General features: G+C 37.6%; 1 protein-coding gene across 10 annotated transcripts in view; it reads right to left on the reverse strand.

Annotated features, from left to right (window-relative positions):
• Positions 1–21720, reverse strand: part of LOC130919997 (ankyrin-2-like) — a 127560-nt gene that overhangs the window by 59922 nt on the left and 45918 nt on the right. For 4 of the 10 annotated variants that reach the window (XM_057842708.1, XM_057842699.1, XM_057842698.1 and 1 more), the window contains 21 exons: positions 19628–19726; positions 19456–19554; positions 18317–18502; positions 16961–16984; positions 16016–16114; positions 13969–14067; positions 10520–10618; positions 10216–10413; positions 10044–10142; positions 9836–9934; positions 8101–8199; positions 7748–7945; positions 7582–7680; positions 4738–4836; positions 4400–4597; positions 3209–3307; positions 2373–2471; positions 2178–2276; positions 1987–2085; positions 1833–1905; positions 1707–1730 (listed from right to left, as the gene is read on the reverse strand). In XM_057842708.1, coding sequence (XP_057698691.1) covers positions 1707–1730; positions 1833–1905; positions 1987–2085; positions 2178–2276; positions 2373–2471; positions 3209–3307; positions 4400–4597; positions 4738–4836; positions 7582–7680; positions 7748–7945; positions 8101–8199; positions 9836–9934; positions 10044–10142; positions 10216–10413; positions 10520–10618; positions 13969–14067; positions 16016–16114; positions 16961–16984; positions 18317–18502; positions 19456–19554; positions 19628–19726 — 2287 coding nt within the window. The remainder of the gene's footprint in view (positions 1–1706; positions 1731–1832; positions 1906–1986; positions 2086–2177; positions 2277–2372; positions 2472–3208; positions 3308–4399; positions 4598–4737; positions 4837–7581; positions 7681–7747; positions 7946–8100; positions 8200–9835; positions 9935–10043; positions 10143–10215; positions 10414–10519; positions 10619–13968; positions 14068–16015; positions 16115–16960; positions 16985–18316; positions 18503–19455; positions 19555–19627; positions 19727–21720) is intronic. The other 6 variants (XM_057842706.1, XM_057842700.1, XM_057842707.1 and 3 more) reach the window with 4 other exon arrangements.

Below are 21720 nucleotides of genomic sequence, written 5' to 3' on the forward strand. Positions count from 1 at the left end.
TTGTAAGTTTTGGATATGTTCAGAGCGATGCAGAGCCTAATACAAAATCATTTATTTATTTATTTATTTATTTTTTGTTGGTCATCTCTTAAACTATGATGCCAACTTCAACCTGAAAATAAAAGTGTGCGTAACCAACTAGTATTGAGATTTTAGTATAAAAAACAGATGTGCTGTTATATAATTTAAGATTGTCACACAGCAACAATCTAAACGTTTGCAGTTAAAAGTAGATTACTGTTGTCAGTAGGAGTACAACTTTTCAATTAAAAAAAACATGTTAAATAGGTAATAAGTAGGCTACGATACAAGTATGAGTAACACAAAAAGTAGTGCTGATGTTATCTAAATGTTTAGGTGTCTCAGAATAGAACTGCAACTTTCTTTCCTTCATTCATTCATTCATTTTTTTTAAATTTTTTTTTTTTTAAATACTTCGATTTTCTGACATATTGCCACAAACAACAGTCTATGGTTTGAGAGAATAGTGTACATACCTGCTGTTAAACATACAGTACACAACATTGAAACTCAATAGCGTACCGCATGAATGCTATTTTTAAAACCGTGACACTGCCATCGTAATCCAGAAGTGGGTCAATATAGACACGCCCTCACATACGACCTATGTTATTACTGCTTGTTTTCTTCCGGTAATCTTTCACAAAAGAACATGCCGAGTAAACACTACTGCTAAGGAACTTGTAGAAACGACTCTAGACATTACGACATATGAAGGATGTTTTCATCATAAGTTTCTCGAAGCCAAAAACCCGGAGGAGAAAAATGCAAAAAATGGATCAACTTGTGCAGATGTCCAAAAGACCAGTTTAACGCCAGCAAGGTGAAGCCATTCACCTTCATAAACATTTTGTTGGGGGCCATGGTCCTACAGAGGAAGAAGAGGTAAGCCATTTGGATATTTTTACGTATTTTTTAGCGTGGCGTTTTGCCGTGCTGCTTCTGTCTGACAATGAATGACCTGAAAAAAATTAAAATCTGGCTGCCACAGTTGTTACCTTTTCTGTTGTAAAAAAAAAAAAAAAACAAATAAAAAATAAAAGCAACTTTAGTAAGGAGGAAGTGTAAATAAATTGTAGAATTAAATTAGTTATTAATGCAAAAAAATAAAAGTGTTCGTTGGCTGTCACTGAGTAGCATTTGCGATCGCTACACAAAAATAGCAATGTAAATTAGCCCCAAGGACAGTCAGAGACGTAAGACAACCAGAGGATGTAATTTATAAAATATGGGCAAATGGTGGTAGTGGATAGATTGTTGAAACAGGAGAATGTCACTGTCAGTGGTGTAAGGCAATGCACACAAGAAAAAGGTGTCAATAAAAAAAGCTACCTCTGGATCAGGTCGGCTTTTCCCCCCGTCTTTTTAAGCCCTCGACACTCAAACCATTTTTTAAACTGAACATTTGTATGTTCTTCCACATCTTTACCAGTGAATTTGGCACCAGGAACATCATTTTCGGGCAGAATTGGTAGGTTTAGCTCAGTAAACATCTTGTTCGTACACTATTTACATGCATTTAGTATCAGGGACAAACGCGAGCTTGACCCACCTAGCAACAATTGCTAACATCATGAATATTAATGAGCAAAAGTGACGCGTTGCGTGCGGTGTGCCATTGAAGGGAGGATAACACATATTAGGAGAGTGCCCACACCAGGCAGTCAGACAAAATGCACCAGTACCTTCCAGGATCATCCAAGGATCATCTATGAAAAACAATGCTTTTAACATTGCATCAAAATTTTCACTGAGGACAACGGAGAAAGAGGTAAAGTCAATGGTTACATGAACAAATAAAACCTTCTCACCTTCTTCATCTGACACATCAAGGATTTCCGTCATGGTCTCTGGCACGTTGAGTTTGTGTTTTTCTGTGACTGTCTGCCATAGATGATAGAGATAACAATCTTTTTTTAATGCATGTAATTTAATATCTCAAAATGAAACGCTGGAGGCAATTACTGTTGTGGTAGTGATGACTTCCTCCGTGACCACTTTCAGTGTGTCCACCACTGAGATGTAACCCAGACGTCTGGCAATGGATAAAGCAGTGTTTCCATTCTAAGATGAGCAAATACAATTTAGGATTTTTTTCCCTCCACAAAATAGTTGACAAACTTTTTATTTATTTATTTATTTTTTATCTTTCTCACCGCTGTAGTTGCACTTGGTTTGGCCCCATGCTGCAGCAAAACATTAATAATGTGTGTGTTCCCTTGTTGTGCTGCCTGGTGAAGTGATGTGTATCCATTCTACATGAACGATTGGAACCAGGTGCCATTAGGTTATGCTTTAATTACAATGAAAGCTAAAATATTAATATATGCATGTAGATGTTTGGTTCTTACTTTGGTTTTGGCATTCACACTGGCACCTTGCTGTAACAGGAAGTTGACCATCTTGGCATTACCATAGTGACAGGCTACTATGAGAGGAGTATAACCAAGCTGAAAATGAGAGAAGCACAGCAAGATTTTGACAAGTATGTCACTGACATCCCGCTATTTGACCATGCTCTTTCCACACATACACACGAAATTTAATCAAGTGCCCATAAAGATTTAATTGTATTGTAATTGGTGGAAGCACCATTTTATCACAAAAATGGCAAAAAACACCTGTCAATTTATGTAAAGGTCAATCGCATGACATCTACAAATACAAATACCCCCACACATGCGCCAGTAGCTTAGCAAACATTATTACTACATTATTATCAGACGCTAATGCTAGTCACACAGTTAGCTACAGCAAAGCTGATATACTGTATGCACAGCAATTCTGCTTGCCCTGAGGCTTTGACATGATAGGGCTTAGGGGATGTGTCCGAAGAGGATCTATCGCTCTGGAATGTCAGCCAGGCTATCGGATCATGTAATGGGCTGAAAATTTCAGTGTGGCGGTGGTTTTTATGTTAATAAGGTTTAGTGTTTTGTAACATTGTAGCATAAGTACGGCTAAGCTTCATTTTTGGTGGGCAAGCAATCCACAGACCATACTATATGTAAACAAGTATTAAAGAGGCCCTAAAGTCTTTTCCAATATTTTGAATTGTTTCATGCGGATGAATGTCTAAGTCTTCATGCTTTGTCTGTTATGTATAAGGTATCATAAAACTATCTAATGCGTACTTCAAAAAATTAAAAAATACCCATCATCCGATCGTTGAGTTTAGCGTGCGTACCTTTGTTTGCTGGTCCAGGTTGGCACCATGTTTAGCTAATACTTCTGCAGCACTGACCCTGTCCTCCTGTGCTGTGAGATGCAGAGGAGTCAGCCCACTCTGTAATGCAAAAACACACTGTGGGTCACCTTTAAAAGCAATGATTAGTTCATTACATATGCAAGGGCTATGTTTAGGGATCAAGTGCTCAGTAAATTTTAATTCATATACGTACGACAATTAGGGCTGAACGATTTTGGAAAAGCATTACATTGTGACTTATTGGGGGTTTTCAATATATTGCGATACACATTGTAATATCAAAACTCAAAGAATTTTCACCAGATGACTTGAATAGCTCTGTTTGGGAAACTTTGGTTGACTCATCATGACCACATTGTATTCATATAATATTGTTTAATCCAGGTTAATGGGGTTCATCTGTGAATGATGAAGATTGCTGGATATAAAAGAAAATTACAGGAGGAAAGGCCTATTACGCATGTGCACATTGCATTTGCAGGTCTAACTACAATGTTTCTTAACTAATTTTGTTACACCATCCGGAAAGAGGAAAAATATTTCATGCCCAACACCAAAGATTTGACATACTGTATTGGCCCGAATATAAAACCGTGTTTTTTGCATTGAAATAAGACTGAAAAAGAGGGGGTCGTCTCATATTTGCGGTCTAGACGTTATACCCATTCACGACACGAGAGGGCGCCAGATATCATTGAAGCGATGTTCTGTCATGACAGATCTCAGCTACTCTCAAGTTTAACCAGTTTGCATTATTTTATTGCAATGTTTTTCCTTATTTAGATTTGTTTCAGGACTACAGTTACAGGTAGACTTTACTTTGATAGTTAATGCAGTTATTGCAATTTTGTTGTTTTAGCACAATAGATTGGTTTATTTACATTTCAAAAACCAGAAGCCATTCATTTACGGATGTGATTGCACTTTAGTTTACATATTTAAATGTTCAGATATTAAGATTTGAATGAGGCAAAATAACATGCTTTTTCTCTCAAAAATATTGTTATAATCATTTGTTTCAGATGTACTGTAATTATTTTCTGTATAAAAATTCTATTTAGTGTTCAAAAAGTCTTTTTTCAAACTTGAGTCTTGATAAAAACGGGGTCGTCTTATAATCAGGGCCGTCTTATATTCGGGCCACTATGGTATTAAGCATGTTTTCAGGACCTTGGTTGCAGTGTTGATGTGAGCGCCCTTGCCCAGCAGCAAGCTGGCCATCTCGGCATGTCCCTCCTGTGCAGCTAGGTGAAGAGGACTGACACCCTGCTTGGTCAGAACATTGGTCTCTGCGCCATACTGTAGAAGGGCTCGTGCAATGTTAGTCTGGTTCTTTTTTGCTGCGATGTGAAGAGGAGTGTAGCCATTCTGTATCGAGAAAGGTGAACAGCAACGACATGAAATCCTAATCACAAGCAATGGACCTCTTTTAAATGGGTGGCTGAGGCGTACATAAAAGCTGAGCTGTATGTATGATACTTTCTTTGATTTAATGTGAAAATGCTTACCTTTGCAGTAGCATGAGGTGAGGCCCCTTTGTCCAGCAGCAGGAGCGCTACCTCTTGGTTGTCATAATGAGCCGCCACATGGAGCGGAGTTAGTCCATTCTGTGTGACCAAGCGTTTTGGGACATGACAGATTTTCATGTTTTCTTTGTATACTGTATGCACTGCATCACCTACATCTGCACATTCTGATGAGAAGCAATTTCACTACTATATGGAGAAATTATATTTTCACAAATTTAAATGAATAAATAAATAATAAACTTATTTTTGTTGTGTGGGTTTTGGCCCAGTAACTTCAATATATTTTTATATGGCACATTTTATGACTCAGTTCTGTGTAGGATGCTACAAAAATACATTTTACATACTTTATCTATCCACTAAAGCCTATGGAGAATTAATAATACAAAACTGTAGAACAAAACTATCGAGAGCTGTATTATATTTGATAACATCGCTGAAAAGGGTGAGCAAAATGAGTAATAGCAGTCTATAGGCAGTAACAACATCATTACACCGTCTTAAATAATATATGTATCCAGTAATAGAGTAATGAAGTCACTGATGAGTGTACATCTTAATATACACGTTAGAAATTGTATAACTGTATAAAAGAGGTATAACGCAGCCGCTCCGTTAGAGGTAATATCTTAAGCCCGAGTCCGAGTCCCAAAATGTAAATTATTACGTTCAGGTCGGGTCGGGCTTCTCTCTCGCTAACTTTTTTTGAATAAATATACAGTGGGGCAAATAAGTATTTAGCCAACCATTAATTGTGCAAGTTCTCCCACTTGAAAATATTAGAGAGGCCTGTAATTGTCGACATGGGTAAACCTCAACCATGAGAGACAGAATGTGGAAAAAAAACCAACAGAAAATCCCATTGTTTGATTTTTAAAGAATGTATTTGCAAATCATGGTGGAAAATAAGTATTTGGTCAATACCAAAAGTTCATCTCAATACTTTGTTATGTACCCTTTGTTGGCAATCACGGAGAACAAACGTTTTCTATAACTCTTCACAAGCTTTTCTCACACTGTTGCTGGTATTTTGGCCCATTCCTCCATGCAAATCTCCTCTAGAGCAGTGATGTTTTGCGGCTGTCGTTGGGCAACACGGACTTTCAACTCCCTCCACAGATTTTCTATGGGGTTGAGATCTGGAGACTGGCTAGGCCACTCCAGGACCTTGAAATGCTTCTTACGAAGCCACTCCTTTGTTGTCCTGGCAGTGTGTTTGGGATCATTGTCATGCTGAAAGACCCAGCCACGTCTCATCTTCAATGCCCTTGCTGCTGGAATGGCCCTTGCCATGGGACCAAAAAGTTCTATGTTGGTTTCATCTGACCATAACACATTCTCCCAGTCCTCTTCTAGGTCATCCAAATGCTCTCTAGCGAACCGCAGACAGGCCTGGACGTGTACTGGCTCCAGCAGGGGGACACGTCTGGCAGTGCAGGATTTGAGTCCCTGGCGGCGCATTGTGTTACTGACAGTAGCCTTTGTTACTGTGGTCCCAGCTCTCTGTAGGTCATTCACTAGCTCCCCCCGTGTGGTTCTGGGATTTTCGCTCAGCGTTCTTGTTATCATTTTGACGCAACCGGGTGAGATCTTGCATGGAGCCCTAGATCGAGGGAGATTATCAGTGGTCTTGTATGTCTTCCATTTTCTAATAATTGCTCCCACAATTGATTTCTTTACACCAAGCATTTTACCTATTGCAGATTCAGTCTTCCCAGCCTGGTGCAGGTCTACAATTTTGTCTCTGGTGTCCTTCGACAGCTCTTTGGTCTTGGCATAGTGGAGTTTGGAGTGTGACTGACTGAGATTGTGGATAGGTGTCTTTTATGCAGATAATGAGTTAAAACAGGTGCCATTAACACAGGTAACGAGTGGAGCCTCAGACGTCGTTAAAAGAAGTTAGACCTCTTTGACAGCCAGAAATCTTGCTTGTTTGTAGGTGACCAAATACTTATTTTCCACTCTAATTTGGAAATAAATTCTTTAAAAAATCAAACAATGTGATTTTCTGTTTTTTTTCCCACATTCTGTCTCTCATGGTTGAGGTTTACCCATGTTGACAATTAGAGGCCTCTCTAATCTTTTCAAGTAGGAGAACTTGCACAATTGGTGGTTGACGAAATACTTATTTGCTCCACTGTATATTTATATATTATGTATACTAAAACGATGTATGGATGTTAAACTAAGGACTAAGGTTAAACAGAGAAGGCACTGTATGGTAATTGCAAACAGGAGCCGCAGAGCCAGAGCATGCCCTGCGCACGTGAACACCGTGGCGCCGCCCTCTTTTTAATCTTCCCCTCTGCATGCATTACATATTTTTGACCTGGTATTTCGATATGGAGCAGCAAGAAGTTAAAAACTAACTAAAGACGGGGGAATTGAAAAGACAAACACGCACGATTAAGAGTGGGGTGTGGAAAGCCTTCAAATTGATTGTTGAAGATGCTATAGAAACCTGTGTCTGCTTCGCTGAATGTAACAAATGTGGCGCTTTGCTCTCATACGAGAGCAAAAAGAATGGGACCTCCACACTGAGTTGGCATTTAAAAAACTGTACTGGCAGAAATGATGATCGTCAAACATTTGTCTTATCATTTGTTTTGAGGACCGCACCTCTTCGTGCTAAGCAGGACATCACAGACAAGTGCGTTGACTTTTGAAATTTCGGGTTGTTTTGGGCTCGGGCCTGCAAATCAAGTTTAATTGATGGGGCCGGGTAGGGCTTTAATATCCGCGGACCAGGGTCGGATCGGGCTGGATTTTTTAGGCCAGATCTTACATCCCTTTCCCAAAAAACAACAGCAAATGTTATCTCACCTTGCCTGTATCATCAGGGAGCGCTTTGCGTTGAAGAAGTAATTTTGCAACGTCAAGGCTTCCATACTTAGCAGCTACATGTAAGGGAGTAAATCCTTTCTGTAGCAGAGGTAAACCAGATTGGCGAGTTATTCTAAGTCACGTTCATATGTGTGTTACAATTCACCTTGGTGGCCATGGAGTGTGAAGCTCCTGCCTCCAAGAGCACAGCGGCTGTCTCCACTTGGCCCTCTCTGGCTGAGATGTGGAGAGGGGTGTAACCATTAATAGTAGCAGCATCCGGGTGGGCCATGTGCTGGAGGAGCAGCTGGACAATGTCAGTTTTCCCTAAACGAGATGCAATGTGAAGGGGAGTTTGGTCCTCCTGTGATGAAATTGGGGGAAAAAAAGCAACAGATAAAGCAGTGCAATGTAGGAGTTGGTATGGGCTGTACACTCACTGTACTTTGCAGGTGCAAGTGTACCAGATGAGTGTATGCTTTTAGGGAGCAGAAATTTGAATGTTCGGTGCCGACTCACCCTGGCCATGGCATCCACCAGTGCCCCGTTCCTCAGCAAACAGCGCACCACCTCCATCTGGCCTGCTCGGGCCGCCATATGCAAAGCTGTCTCGCCACGCTTTCGATCAAAGACACAATGTCAAGATGTGGGGCAAAACAATTGCCTTGATGAAATATTAAGAATTAAGTAGAACTAAATTTTTTGGTGCTCCCCTTTTTTGAATAGACTGATATTTCATGGATTATGTGTTGTCTCAATGCTTTAATGCAGGGTTATTAAAAAGTAATTCAATTTTTTCAGATTTTTAAATTATTCTTCCATAGTAATTGGTTTTCTATTTTTCTTTTTGTGTTTGTTCTTGATTGTTACATAATCTTTAATGAAAGGGTCTATGATGCAAAATGAAATGTGGCAAGTTACCAGAGTTTGGGAGACTCTTGCTAATGGATGGATTATCTTTTTTCTTTGAAGTTGGTTAAAGGAGCAAGTACCTAACCACAAAGATGACTGAGAATACAAGCAATTATGTATTCTATCACACAACTCTCCATGGTGAAATCAGTTGAGGTGTTCCATGTGAATTATGTTGCTCACAACAAAATTGGCAATAAAACCTCATACTAAAAGATAATTTCCTATCCTATCCATTTCTTGTAAAGAAGCATACGTTAAAAAAAAAAAAAAAAAAAAAAAAAAACGGATTCAAAACAACACTAAAAAAAATGCCATAAATTTTACGAAAAAAAAAAAACAACAAAAATACTGGCAGCTGTGGTTGCCAGAGAAATTCTTTAAAAAATACAGTTCAACTGTAAATACCATTACAGGAAAAAAAAAAAAAATACAGTTAAAATCTGTAAAAAAAAATACATTTTTAACCAGTAAATCCAACAGCTTTTTGCTGCTAACTTAACATGAACGTGCTGCTTTAAAAACAAAATAGCGCATTAAAATTTATATATATTTTATGTTTATTTTACATCAAATCTCGTTTAATTTCATTGAAAAATTGCAATTTACTGTAAATCCAGCATTGTAAAACTTTTTTAAAATAAAGATATTTGCTCGGTTTCGAAATATCACTGATTTGCTAAGTTTAAGTATCAAGCGATGTGTGGAAGAATATCACACAATTCACTTTTACTTCATCTGTGCTGTGCCTTCCACACTGGCGCACTTGAATGAGACGGCACACATCATATAATATGGGCAGCCACCACTCACAGTCGTGGTTACCTCAACTTCCCATCATGAATTTCTGTCATTACCTGATCGTGAAGGGCGTGACATAACTACACGAGAGCAAATGAAATCACAGTCTATTCTCATCTGTAAATTGCACCATATGAATTTATTAAATCTAATACATTGATTTGTTTTTTTTTTTTTTTTCCTTTTGGAAAGCCTATTGGAAAAATCTACGCCCAAAAAACATTTTCAGCACCTTTACATTGTAAATTTTACTGTATTGTATTGCTTATTTTATTATGTTTATTTCGCATTTAATTTACAATACACTGTACATTATAAAAACAAGTATAGTTAAATTTACATATACTGTAAATACCCTTGAAATAACAGTTGTGCTTCAGTCTGTATTTTGCAGAATATAACTTTTTGACAATGAAAAACATTTTTCCCATTTACATTGTTTTAATGTCATAAATTCACAGTATTCCCTGTTAATTCTACGGACATTTTTTACAGTGAAGGAGTTACTTTTAATTCACCCTGTTTACTGCATCAAACTTACAATGTTGCGGACATCAGGCGACGCCCCATTCTGCAGTAGAAGTAGGACAATGTTGAGATGACCCATGAAGGCAGCGACATGAATCGGTGTCAAGCCAGACTAAAAAAACATTATGACAAACCCACTTATAGAAAATAAGCGTTAAATATCAACTAAATAAATAACTAATAAGTAAATAAATACATTTGTGACATTCTTAACATCGCACCTCAGTAATTGCCTGGATGGACGCGCCATATTTCACCAGCAATTCCATCACCTTCACCCTATTCTTTTTACAAGCGATGTGTAGGGGCGTGAATCCATTCTGTCAGTCAGAGAAAGTTATATTTCAAGCTCATGTGTCACCTTGTCATTTCATGTCCAATATGTATGCATACTAGTGCTCTGGCATTGGGATTGGCCTTCTTATCCAGTAGCAGTTTGGTGACCCTGTAGTGCCCACAGTGAGCTGCAACGTGCAGTGCTGTGAGGTAATCCAGTGTGACATCATCAACAGGAGCTTTGTCCTGCAGCAGTAGCTTCACACACTCCACATGGTCACCCTGGGCTGACATGTGCAACGGGGACAATCCATTCTGCGGATGTTAAAAGAACACGTAGTATCATCTTATGTTATACGCCTAACCATATCCATAATTTTGTAAGTTAGTTTAAGTATTATTGGAGTACATGCAGAGTTACCTTAGTTCTGGCGAGAATGGGCGCGCCTTTCTCCAACAGCAGCTCCACTGCTGAATCATGTCCACTCCTGGCTGCACAGTGTAGAGGAGTAAGTCCATCCTAGGATGATCAAGCTTATGTGAGTTAAGTTGACTTGAATAGAAAAGTGATTCTTAACAGAGATGAGAAAAAAACAATCAAAAGTGAAAAAAGGTACATAACTTGAGAATAAATGTAAACATTTTTGAGATAATCAAAAAATGATCCAGCTTTACTTAATCTATGTGAGAATTATTACAAAGTATTTATTCACTACATCTGTCTATGCCTTCGATTTATAGTGATATTGTATGTAGAACAATGAAATACTCTCCCCCCTGCACACAAGGGCCGATGGGCTCATTTCAGAGAGATGTCACATCCATTGTGGATAATATATGTAACGAATTAAGAAACATTTCATGGGCACCGCAGTGCATAAAAACAAATTAAATAAAGAAATGGACATAGAACACACATTTTGCACTAGAAATTCAGTAACTAACCAGGATTGTTAATTAGAATATTGATGATGTAAATCTGTTTTAACCACAACATTAGGAAGAATATAGACATATACCTTCATATAAATCATATAGATGTAAGAAGAGACATTGATCTTTTAGCCCTTTTCTAAACTACTTCGTTAGAGGAGGACTCACATAGACAATGTACATCTGCGATTGTTAATTTAGGCAAGTCCTGTAGATTAATGCAATTACCTTAATTTTTGCACTACAAGGCGCATCTGTCTATAAGCCGCCACCCACCAAATTTGACACGAAAACAGCATTTGTTCATAGATAAGCCACACTGGACTAAAGCCGCAGCTGTCGTCACTGTATTATGGGATATTTACACCAAAAGATATTGACCTAGAACACTTTATTTGACAGCGGCATCATGCAACTGTCATAAAACCAAATGAACCACCATGAAGCTTTGAACCAATTGGCTGCAAAGCCTAATTGCTTCAACAAGCTTCATTTGGCCATCACTGCTTCCTTCGGGGAGACAGTTTACCTTTGCTGCCACCTGCAGTAAACACTGTTATTGTACAACATGCCTCCTGGCATGCATTGCAGCGCTACAGATGTAAATAACAATCAAAATTCATGTTCTGTGGTAATGATTTCTTCAGTTACTGTTCCAGCTGTTTAATTATTTCCCTGTTATGGTATTTGGTAACACTTTATTTGACAGGAACGCCATAAGACTGCCGTTGGACAATCATAATTATGACATGACACTGTCATGACCATTAATAAATGCTTACAGTGGGGCAAATAAGTATTTAGTCAACCACCAATTGTGCAAGTTCTCCTACTTGAAAAGATTAGAGAGGCCTGTAATTGTTAACATGGGTAAACCTCAACCATGAGAGACAGAATGTGGAAAAAAAAAACAGAAAATCACAATGCTTGATTTCTAAAGAATTTATTTCCAAATTAGAGTGGAAAATAAGCATTTGGTCACCTACAAACAAGCAAGACTTCTGGCTGTCAAAGTGTTCTAACGAGGTCTCGTGTTTTAACTCATTATCGGTACAAAAAACACCTCTCCACAATCTCAGTCAGTCACACTCCAAACTCCGCTATGGCCAAGACGAAAGAACTGTCGAAGGACACCAGAGACAAAATTGTAGACATGCACCAGGTTGGGAAGACTGAATCTGCAATAGGCATAACGCTTGGTGTAAAGGAATCAAATGTGGAAGCAATTATTAGAAAATAGAAGACATACAAGACCACTGATAATCCCCCTCGATCTGGGGCTCCATGCAAGATCTCACCCCGTGGCGTCAAAATGATAAAAAGAACGGTGAGCAAAAATCCCAGAACCACATGGGGGGACCTAGTGAATGACCTACAGAGAGCTGGGACCACAGTAACAAAGGCTACTATCAGTAACACAATGCACTGCCAGGGACTCAAATCCTGCACTGCCAGACTAAAGCCAGTACACGTCCAGGCCTGTCTGCGGTTCGCTAGAGAGCATTTGGATGATCCAGAAGAGGACTGGGAGAATGTGTTATGGTCAGATGAAATCAAAGTAGAACTTTTTGGTAGAAACACAGGTTCTCGTATTTGGAGGAGAAAGAATATTGAATTGCATCCGAAGAACACCATACCCACTGTGAAGCATGGGGGTGGAAACATCATGCTTTGGGGCTGTTTTTCTGCAAAGGGACCAGGACGACTGATCTGTGTAAAGGAAAGAATGGAAGGGGCCATGTATTGAGAAATTTTGAGTGAAAATCTCCTTCCAACACTAAGGGCATTGAAGGTGAGACGTGGCTGGGTCTTTCATCATGACAATGATCCCAAACACACAGCCAGGGCAACAAAGGAGTGGTTTCGTAAGAAGCATTTCAAGGTCCTGGAGTGGCCTAGCCAGTCTCCAGATCTCAACCCCATAGAAAACCTGTGGAGGGAGTTGAAAGTCCATGTTGCCCAACAACAGGCCCAAAACATCACCGCTCTAGAGGAGATCTGCATGGAGGAATGGGCCAAAATACCAGCAACAGTGTGTGAAGAGCTTGTGAAGAGTTTGGCCTCCATTATTGCCAACAAAGGGTACATAACAAAGTATTGAGATGAACTTTTGGTATTGACCAAATACTTACTTTCCACCATTATTTGCAAATAAATTCTTTAAAAATCAAACAATGTGATTTTCTGTTTTTTTTCCACATTCTGTCTCTCATGGTTGGGGTTTACCCATGTTGACAATTAAAGGCCTCTCCTATATTTTGAAGTGGGAGAACTGGCACAATTAGTGGTTGACTAAATACTTATTTGCCCCACTGTATAACAGATGTCATTTAGTGTTACCCGGCAAGTTATCTCACTTTAAAATGGATGTAAAAGATCCAAGCTAGACATAAACTGAGCTAGTGGCATAATTTGCCGGATGACACTTAATGAGATCTGTCGTAAGCATTCAGTAATGCCCATGACAGTGCCATGTCATAATTTTGACGGATTTATGACAGTCTTATGACGCCGCTGTCAAATACTAAAATAAATCAACAAATAAGTCACACTGAACTATAAGCTGCAGGATTCAAAATTAAGAAAAAAAGTAGCGACTTGTAGTCCGAAAATTACGATATTCAAAACCGGAAAAGACCTACTCATATTTCTGCAAAGTGAGCAAAGAGTCAATTAACCGGTGTATTCACCTGCTGTTCACACAAAAAAGTACAGCTTTGTGCTTAACTAAAAAGCCTAGGTTTCCTCCAAATTAAATTTGTGATTTGAAATTGAGATCATATTTTATTTCTACATACATACTGTACATGCCCATTAAAGTGACATTTTTGTTTGATGGTGTGCTGTGAGATTTTGTTGATTTTGAAGATTGGAAAACGGATGATATATGCAGCTGATATGTTGACTGTTTTGCAAAAACAGTGTGCAGAGACTCACTCGAGTTTTAGCATCGATCTGAGCTCCTCGGTCCAACAGCAGGACTACCATGTTGGTGTTGCCTCGCTTTGAGGCTACATGCAGAGGCGTGATTCCATTCTGGCAGGAAATATGAGAAAACATTGGGAAGGATATGAACATTTATACAAGACATAACATAGTTGTAAGCTTACAGCAACTCAGTGACTCTCAGGTTTTGTGTTACTATATTAGGGTATCCGTAGCTAATATATTCGCAACAAAACATTGGTTTCTAAGAATTTACACAATGTAGAAGAAAGACTTTAAAAAAACAATTCTTTTTTTTAAGAGGCACTCAAGTCATTTTCTAATATTTGTGACCGTGTCATGCATAGGATAGGTCGAAATGGGTGCATGCCTTCGTTGAACTGTGTTATTTGTGTAGTGTTTGCAAGTCAATTCTTTATTTAAACAATAGGTTTTGAAATTGGTCACAGTGTGACGCCATACTTACTTCACGCCCACTAATATCAAGAGCACCGAGGAGCAATGCAAGCTCATTGCGATTTGATCACTTCCTAGTTCTAAACTGAGCTACACCAAGCACAAAGTACAGTGCTGCAACGATTAATCGATTAACTCGAGTATTCGATTGGAAAAAAATATTCAAATTAAATTTTGTTGCCTCGGGTATTCGTTAATTAAAGTGGCGTTGTAATGGTTTATTTGGAAAGTGTTTGCATTTAGATTTATTGATTAGGGTGAATACACTGCCCCCTGGTCTGCCTTTTTTCAAATGGCTGAATCCAACCGTTCCCTGTTAAGACCAACATAAGCTCAGTTTTTGTTTGAGCTAATGTTTTTTAATGCATTCATAATTTAACTTTATAAATTTAGCCTTTTTTTTGTGGGAATATGTGTCTGAACCATTTGTTTAGAGCATTGTAGAAACAACTTTAGCATTTTATAGCATTTAAGCTAGTGGACTTTTTCTATGTAAGTTAGCCAATTGTTCTTTAGTTTTACATAGATCCACATTATTAAAAATACATTTATACAGTTTGAGGCTCAGCTCAGGTATTTTAATTTTTCATGTTCCTTATCCGATTACTCGATTATTCGAACTAATCCATCCATCGATTAATCGACTACTAAAATATTCGATAGCTGCAGCCCTAATAAAGTATATATTGCATGCAATGCATGGCTTTAATATAGCTTGCATATTTGCTGTAGTTCAGTAGTGAACTATGCCTCTCTGCGCACATGTAACCCGCTTGAAGATGGACTGTCAAGTTGGCGAATATTTTATTATGTACAATTATATTATAGAAATGCTTGGAGTCATAGACCAATGATTGTACAGTAGTACGTGTCTCCGCCATATGTCAAAGTTGACACACGCATTGCAAATGCCCACAAGCTTTCCACTGACACATCTACACCACAGACAGCCAATCAAAGCAGAAATCCAAGCCAAGAGGACCATCTAAAAAAGCGTTAAAAATGACATTCTGGGCACTAATAATGCAAAAATGGCATTTAAGGTTATGAAAAAAAAAGCAAAAACATACTTTAGTGCCTCTTTAAGAGACAATCAACAATGAAGAGAATGATGACAAGTACAATTGAAGTGAAAAAGAAGTATAGAGAACACAAAGTGGCAGAATAATTGGTCTCAGATTTGATGAAGGAAAAATAAAAATAAGAAAATAAATAAATAAAAAAAAAAATAAAAAAAAAAAACTTAAGTGTGGTTATCCCACGGACACCAAGGAGAAATTAAGTAGACATTTAGCTCTACATTAATTTAAAAAAAAAAAAAAAATTAATTAAAAATAAATAAATAAATAGATAAAATAAAAAACTCTCTAAATTAAGGTTCAACATATATGTTTATTTTCTTGACCGTACTGTAGATTTTTAAAAAAACAACAACTTGGAATTGTACATTTATTCCAACAGCCTATAAGAAAATGTCAGTGTCTTAATAAGTAGTTGCGCTACATTGTCTGTAACTGTTGAGTGAAAGCACACACAACCGAGCGCCTTGATTTCATTAGAGAAAGTGGAATAGGGCGGCTACCCTGGCTGTGAAGTCCACAGCGGCTCCTCTGTTCAGCAACAGGGTGGAGACATTCACGTTGCCATAGTGAGCTGCGATGTGCAGAGGGGTGAAACCACTCTGTTTGAGACAGGGGGTTGGGGGAGGAAAGGAGAGGACAGGTAGGAGAGAAGGGGGAGTAATGGTGGAAACAGCAGGTGAAAACAGGAGTACACTTGCAAAAGAAAGGAAAAGAAAGAAAGCTAGTAAAAAAACAGAAACCTCGATCTACAGTTGTTGCATTACCATAAGGCAGCATGCTAAAACAAATAGATATATTGACACAAGACAAAGCATTCAAAATATTAATTCACTGAACAATGCATGCAAAAATCCTTCCTTTACTGCCATACTGGTGAAAAAATCAAAGCGTGTACGACAAAAAGACAACAGCAAACTGCACAAAGCATCGACACAATGTGAATCTGCCGGCAGAAAAAATGGACACTGATCCATATAAGCACTAAACTACAAACAAATCTACAGTACAATCAGTCTTCAGACGTGTTATCTCCTTACCTTCCCATTCTGATAGACATGGTGCAATTTGATTAAGAAACAGAGTTAACTTAAAAATCGTAAAACACATTATTATATCATCGGGCTTAGGTGTACGCATGCTGCTGGTCATGGAGAGAAAAAGAGCAGTAACTAAAATAAGTACAATAAGTGAGCTGTTTTAAAATGAATTACTACTGATATAAAAATAACACATATTAAATACACCTCATTAAGATTACACATGCAATTGACCTCGCATGTATACAGTACATACATTGTGAGCCATGCTGGGGTATGTTTTACATACAATTTTGGCATGCACGACAACAAAGTCCTAAAAAGGGGAAAACTAAAAACAACAAAGCTTAAAGAGATGGTCAAAGGAGACAAAGATGAATTAGAGTGGCGAGGAGTCGGTTGGTGTACCTCAGTAGTTCTATTGACCATCATCTGGTTAGTAGGCAGAGAAAAATGGGAGGATAGGGTATTGGGTTTTGTAAGGATAGGTCTTTCACCACCACATAACAAACAAGGTAAGTCAACAAGGCACACAGGAAAAGACAAGGAAGCCATTGGTAATGCACTTTTAAAATGTCCAATTAATATGAAAAGGAAATAATGTGGATTCCTACTGTTATTGAGAACGATGTCAACATTTCTTCATCATTTGAAATCAAACCATGATCTCAGATCAGAGATCTTTTTAAAAATATTGTTTCCCTGACCTGGGTAAAGCTATTTTTCCGGAACGGCTATCAATTTTTTGCCTCATTTTAATTTTCCACTTTGGGGTCCTCTTTTGTCTAACAATCTTTTCCTTACACACAGGTTACCAACCTGGTGTCTCCAGGCACTAGGTACCTCCTAAGGACCACATGAGTAGCCTGCTGGCTTGTTCTGCAAATAGCTCACCAGTGATGAAACAATATGAAGATCTAGATGTGATCATTTAAGATCATTTAAAAAAAAAAAACTTGAAAATAATTTCACAAAGTGAACACTTTAATTAACTTACAGAAATAAAGCATCTTCACACAGATGAACATCATTAATTATTATCGTATTTTTCGGACTATAAGTGGCATCTGAGTATAAGTCGTACGAGCCCAAAAATGCGCAATGAAGTGTGGAAAGAAAAAAAAAAAAAAAAAAAAAAAAAAAAAAAAAAAAAAAAAAAAACATAAGTGGCACCGGAGTATAAGTCGCATTTTTGGGGGAAATTTACTTGATAAAATCGAACACATAGAACAGATATGTTATCTTGAAAGGCAATTTAAAATAAAAAATACAATAGAGATCAACATGCTAAATAAATGTATAGTATGATAATGTTTTATGATGTATGAACAATGAAATGCGAACGTGGCCGGTATGTTAATGTAACATAGCTATTAAAAGTTATTCAGATAACTATGGCATAGAGAACATGCTAACAAGTTTACCAAACCATCAGTGCCACTCCAAAAACACCGAAATAACATGTTAAATGATATAATAATGTGTTAATAATTTCACACATAAGTCGCTCCAGCGTATAAGTCGCACCCCCAGCCAAACTATGAAAAAAACAGCAACTTATAGTTAGAAAAATACGGTAATAACAACACATAATTAAAGGTAATGTGCAAATTTGATATTTCAAAAGTATATATAAAACTCTTTGTACTTCGCATTAATCATTACCCAAGAAGTACCGTAGCTCTTTGTTTCCAAAAGGTTGTTAACCCCTGCCCAACACTTTCTGCATCCTGCTATAAATCCAACCCAGTGGCAACCGCTCACCTTGGACTGGACGTCAGCATTGTGGTCGTTCTGGAGAAGCAGCGCGGCTGACTTGGTGTCGTCCTTGCGGGCCGCGATATGCAGGGCAGGCAGGCGCACTTTGCCTTTAGTGTCGTGCTCCAGCAGTAGTGACACCACTGAATTGTGACCCTGCTGGAGTGCGATGGCAAGGGGGGTGAAGCCATCCTTTTAGAGCACATAGAAAAGATGAGATGGATAACATTGAAGTAAAATGTGATACACATGTATATTTATAAAAAATCAATTAAACAAAACGTAGGAATAATAATACTTTTTTTTTCAAATAAACATTTAAAGTAGGGCTGTCAAACGATTAAAAATTTTAATCGAGTTAATCACAGCTTAAAAATAATTAATCGTAATTAATCAGTATTCAATCCATCTATAAAATATGCCATTTTTTTCTGTAAATTATTGTTGGAATGGAAAGATAAAACACAAGACGGATATATACATTCAACATACTGTACATGAGTACTGTATTTGTTTATTATAACAATAAATCAACAAGATGGCATTAACATTAACATTCTGTTAAAGCGATCCATGGATAGAAAGACTTGTAGTACTTAAAAGATAAATGTTAGTACAAGTTATAGAAATTTTATATTAAAACCCCTCTTAATGTTTTTGTTTTAATAACATTTGTAAAATTTTCAATCAAAAAAATAAACTAGTAGCTTGCCATTGTTGATGTCAATAATTACACAATGCTCATTGTGCTGAAACCCATAAAATCAGTCGCACCCAAGCGCCAGCAGAGGGCGACAAAACACCAAAAAAACACACGTAACAAGTGGACATGACACTGTGCTGTCATTTTAATCTGAGCGGAGCATATGCGTTAATTGCATCAAATATTTTAATGTGATTAATTTTAAAAAATCATTACCGCCCGTTAACGCGATAATTTTGACAGCCCTAATTTAAAGATTTAAAGAGACAGAGTGGCCCAAATTTTAAATATTCACCCACAAACAAGCACCTTTTGCAATACTCTGGTTTTCAAATTTTAAAATAAATACCCCAACTAACTACTCTGTTCTTTTAAGTTGTTTTTTTTTTTTTTGTTTGTTTATTTTTGGTTCACCAAAAACTGATTAATTTCGACTAGTTACCTCTGTCGCAATACTCTGGTTTCCATCATTTTCCAACAAGTATCTTACGACCTCCAAGTGATTCTCTTGTGCAGCCATGTAGAGCGGGGTAAAGCCATTCTGTGTGGACAGTGTAAATATTGCTTGGGTTACGATTAATCAAGTACGTGATAATCAAAATAAGACTCCGCACCTGAGACTGCGAGTTCACGTTAGCACCCCTCTTTACCAGCAAACGGACCACCTCTCTTTGCCCAGCCAGCGAGGCAATGTGAAGAGCAGTGTTTCCTTTCTGTGGAGTGAAGTAGTGGTTATGTGGGTTGCATGTACAGGGTTAGGTCTCTGTTTTAGCTACTTCATGGCTCTCAACATACAGTATATCTATTCTGAATCCTTACATCGGGATTTTATCTGAATAATTAACTGACTTGCGAGCTGACACTTATTACTGAAAGTACAAAAAAAGAGCCTCAAAAGTCACAAAGGGGAATCTTTTATTAAATTATTTATAACGCAGGGTGGGGCACAATGTTTGGCATCAGTCCATTCTTTGTTCTTGCCCACCTTGCACTTGTTTAAGCCAAGAGTGCATCATGGACTTTACAATGTATTGACGGGTCAGATCGGTCATGCACTACACCTCGCATTCAAGTAGGGGGGTGCCCACGACAAGAGGAGCTATTCACAAACACATGCACGCAGCGATCTAATGCCGGATTTCTGTTGAAAAAGTACAAACGCTTTACCGTATAAAAACAGGACAGATTGTCTTAGGATTGATTTGTTCGAGGATTCAAGGTAATTATTATATTTTTCATACCATGCATGCATTTTTAAACGTTGTGAAAAAAATCAGTGGGAGAAATTAGCCACTAAAGCATTGGCATCTTAGTTTGCAATATTTACGTAAAATAAATGCTAACTGCACGTTTTTTTTTCTTTTAACCAAGAATCGAAACTGTTTTACGTCCATATCTATGAAGAATTCTGGGATTTAAGCAATTATTCACAAGTATTTTCACCGGAATAGCTCTGTTTACATCAGGCGGCCGCTAGCTACATTCACTAACATACAGTTCTACCATTGTACTTCGACATATTTACGTAAGATAAATGCTAACCGCACGTTTTTTTTTTCTTCTGTGCTTTTAACCAAGGATCGAGACTCTATTACATCCATATCTATTAATAATTCAAGGATTTAAGCATTTATTCACAAGAATTTTCAAGGAAAAAAAGATTTGTCTGTGATCCCACTCGGTCAGCTTTGACAGCCTCACCAACAATTCAGGCCCCCTATTTATTGGCTCCATGCACCCGTAAACACATTATGAAGTCTATGGGTGCATTCATTTCTACTATAAAATTCTTTAATTCACATTTTATTGACATTGTATTAATGTATCCTTTTAAATAACAATGTATCTATTTAAATAATTGGTTAGTTGCAAATAATAATTAAAAAAATAACACGAAAGTAACTATTTTTAGTCATAAAACTAAAAGAACACAAACTAAACGTAATAGTAGAATTACTTTTAAAAAAAATAGTCGGTTGTAAATTTAAATCAAATTAAACTCAAAAGATTGCATTAAAAAATTATAATATCAATAAACGATTTCTAGATGCGCACTTTTTCAATCCTCATCGACAGTTGACCTGGCCGATCTGTCCATTTTAAAAATCAAGTGTGGCCCTTCAGTACAAAAGTCTGTTTAACACTGGTTAACTTCGTATTACAGACAGTTCAAATTAAGCATGTTCAAATGCTTGTTTATAATTAAAAACATTAATTGAAATTCCTATGAATGTTAAAGGTGCGAACGCAAGTTTTTGTTTACTTCTTTAAATTAAATTTCTGACGTAGCCAGTATGTAAGTATTTTTATGATATTATTAACAGTGTAGAATCTAATGGTTAAACACTAGTATTACATGTTGTTGACCAAGACAAAATAAATATCACAAAGATGGATGCCTTTATTTTGAGGAAGTGTCAAAGTTCCTGGAAAGCTAATATCAAAGGCCACCCGGTGTGTCAAGGAAAGACATGATCGACATCTTCCAGGCTGGCAGTTAAGAGCGGTGCCCTAAAGCTTGGATAGAGTCGCATAACCAACAGCTTATCTGACATTCACTCCTGTCACAAGTCCAATGTGACCAGCCCCCACTACCCCTTTGCAACTAAGGAAATAGATCCACTTTCAAGAGTTTACTGCATGAGGCAATACCAAGTGCAGAGTAAAAAAAAAAACACACATTACACAGTTTTTTATGTTGATTTTT

This window comes from Corythoichthys intestinalis, chromosome 8, assembly GCF_030265065.1.
Source record: "Corythoichthys intestinalis isolate RoL2023-P3 chromosome 8, ASM3026506v1, whole genome shotgun sequence".
Classification (NCBI taxonomy): Eukaryota; Metazoa; Chordata; class Actinopteri; order Syngnathiformes; family Syngnathidae; genus Corythoichthys; species Corythoichthys intestinalis.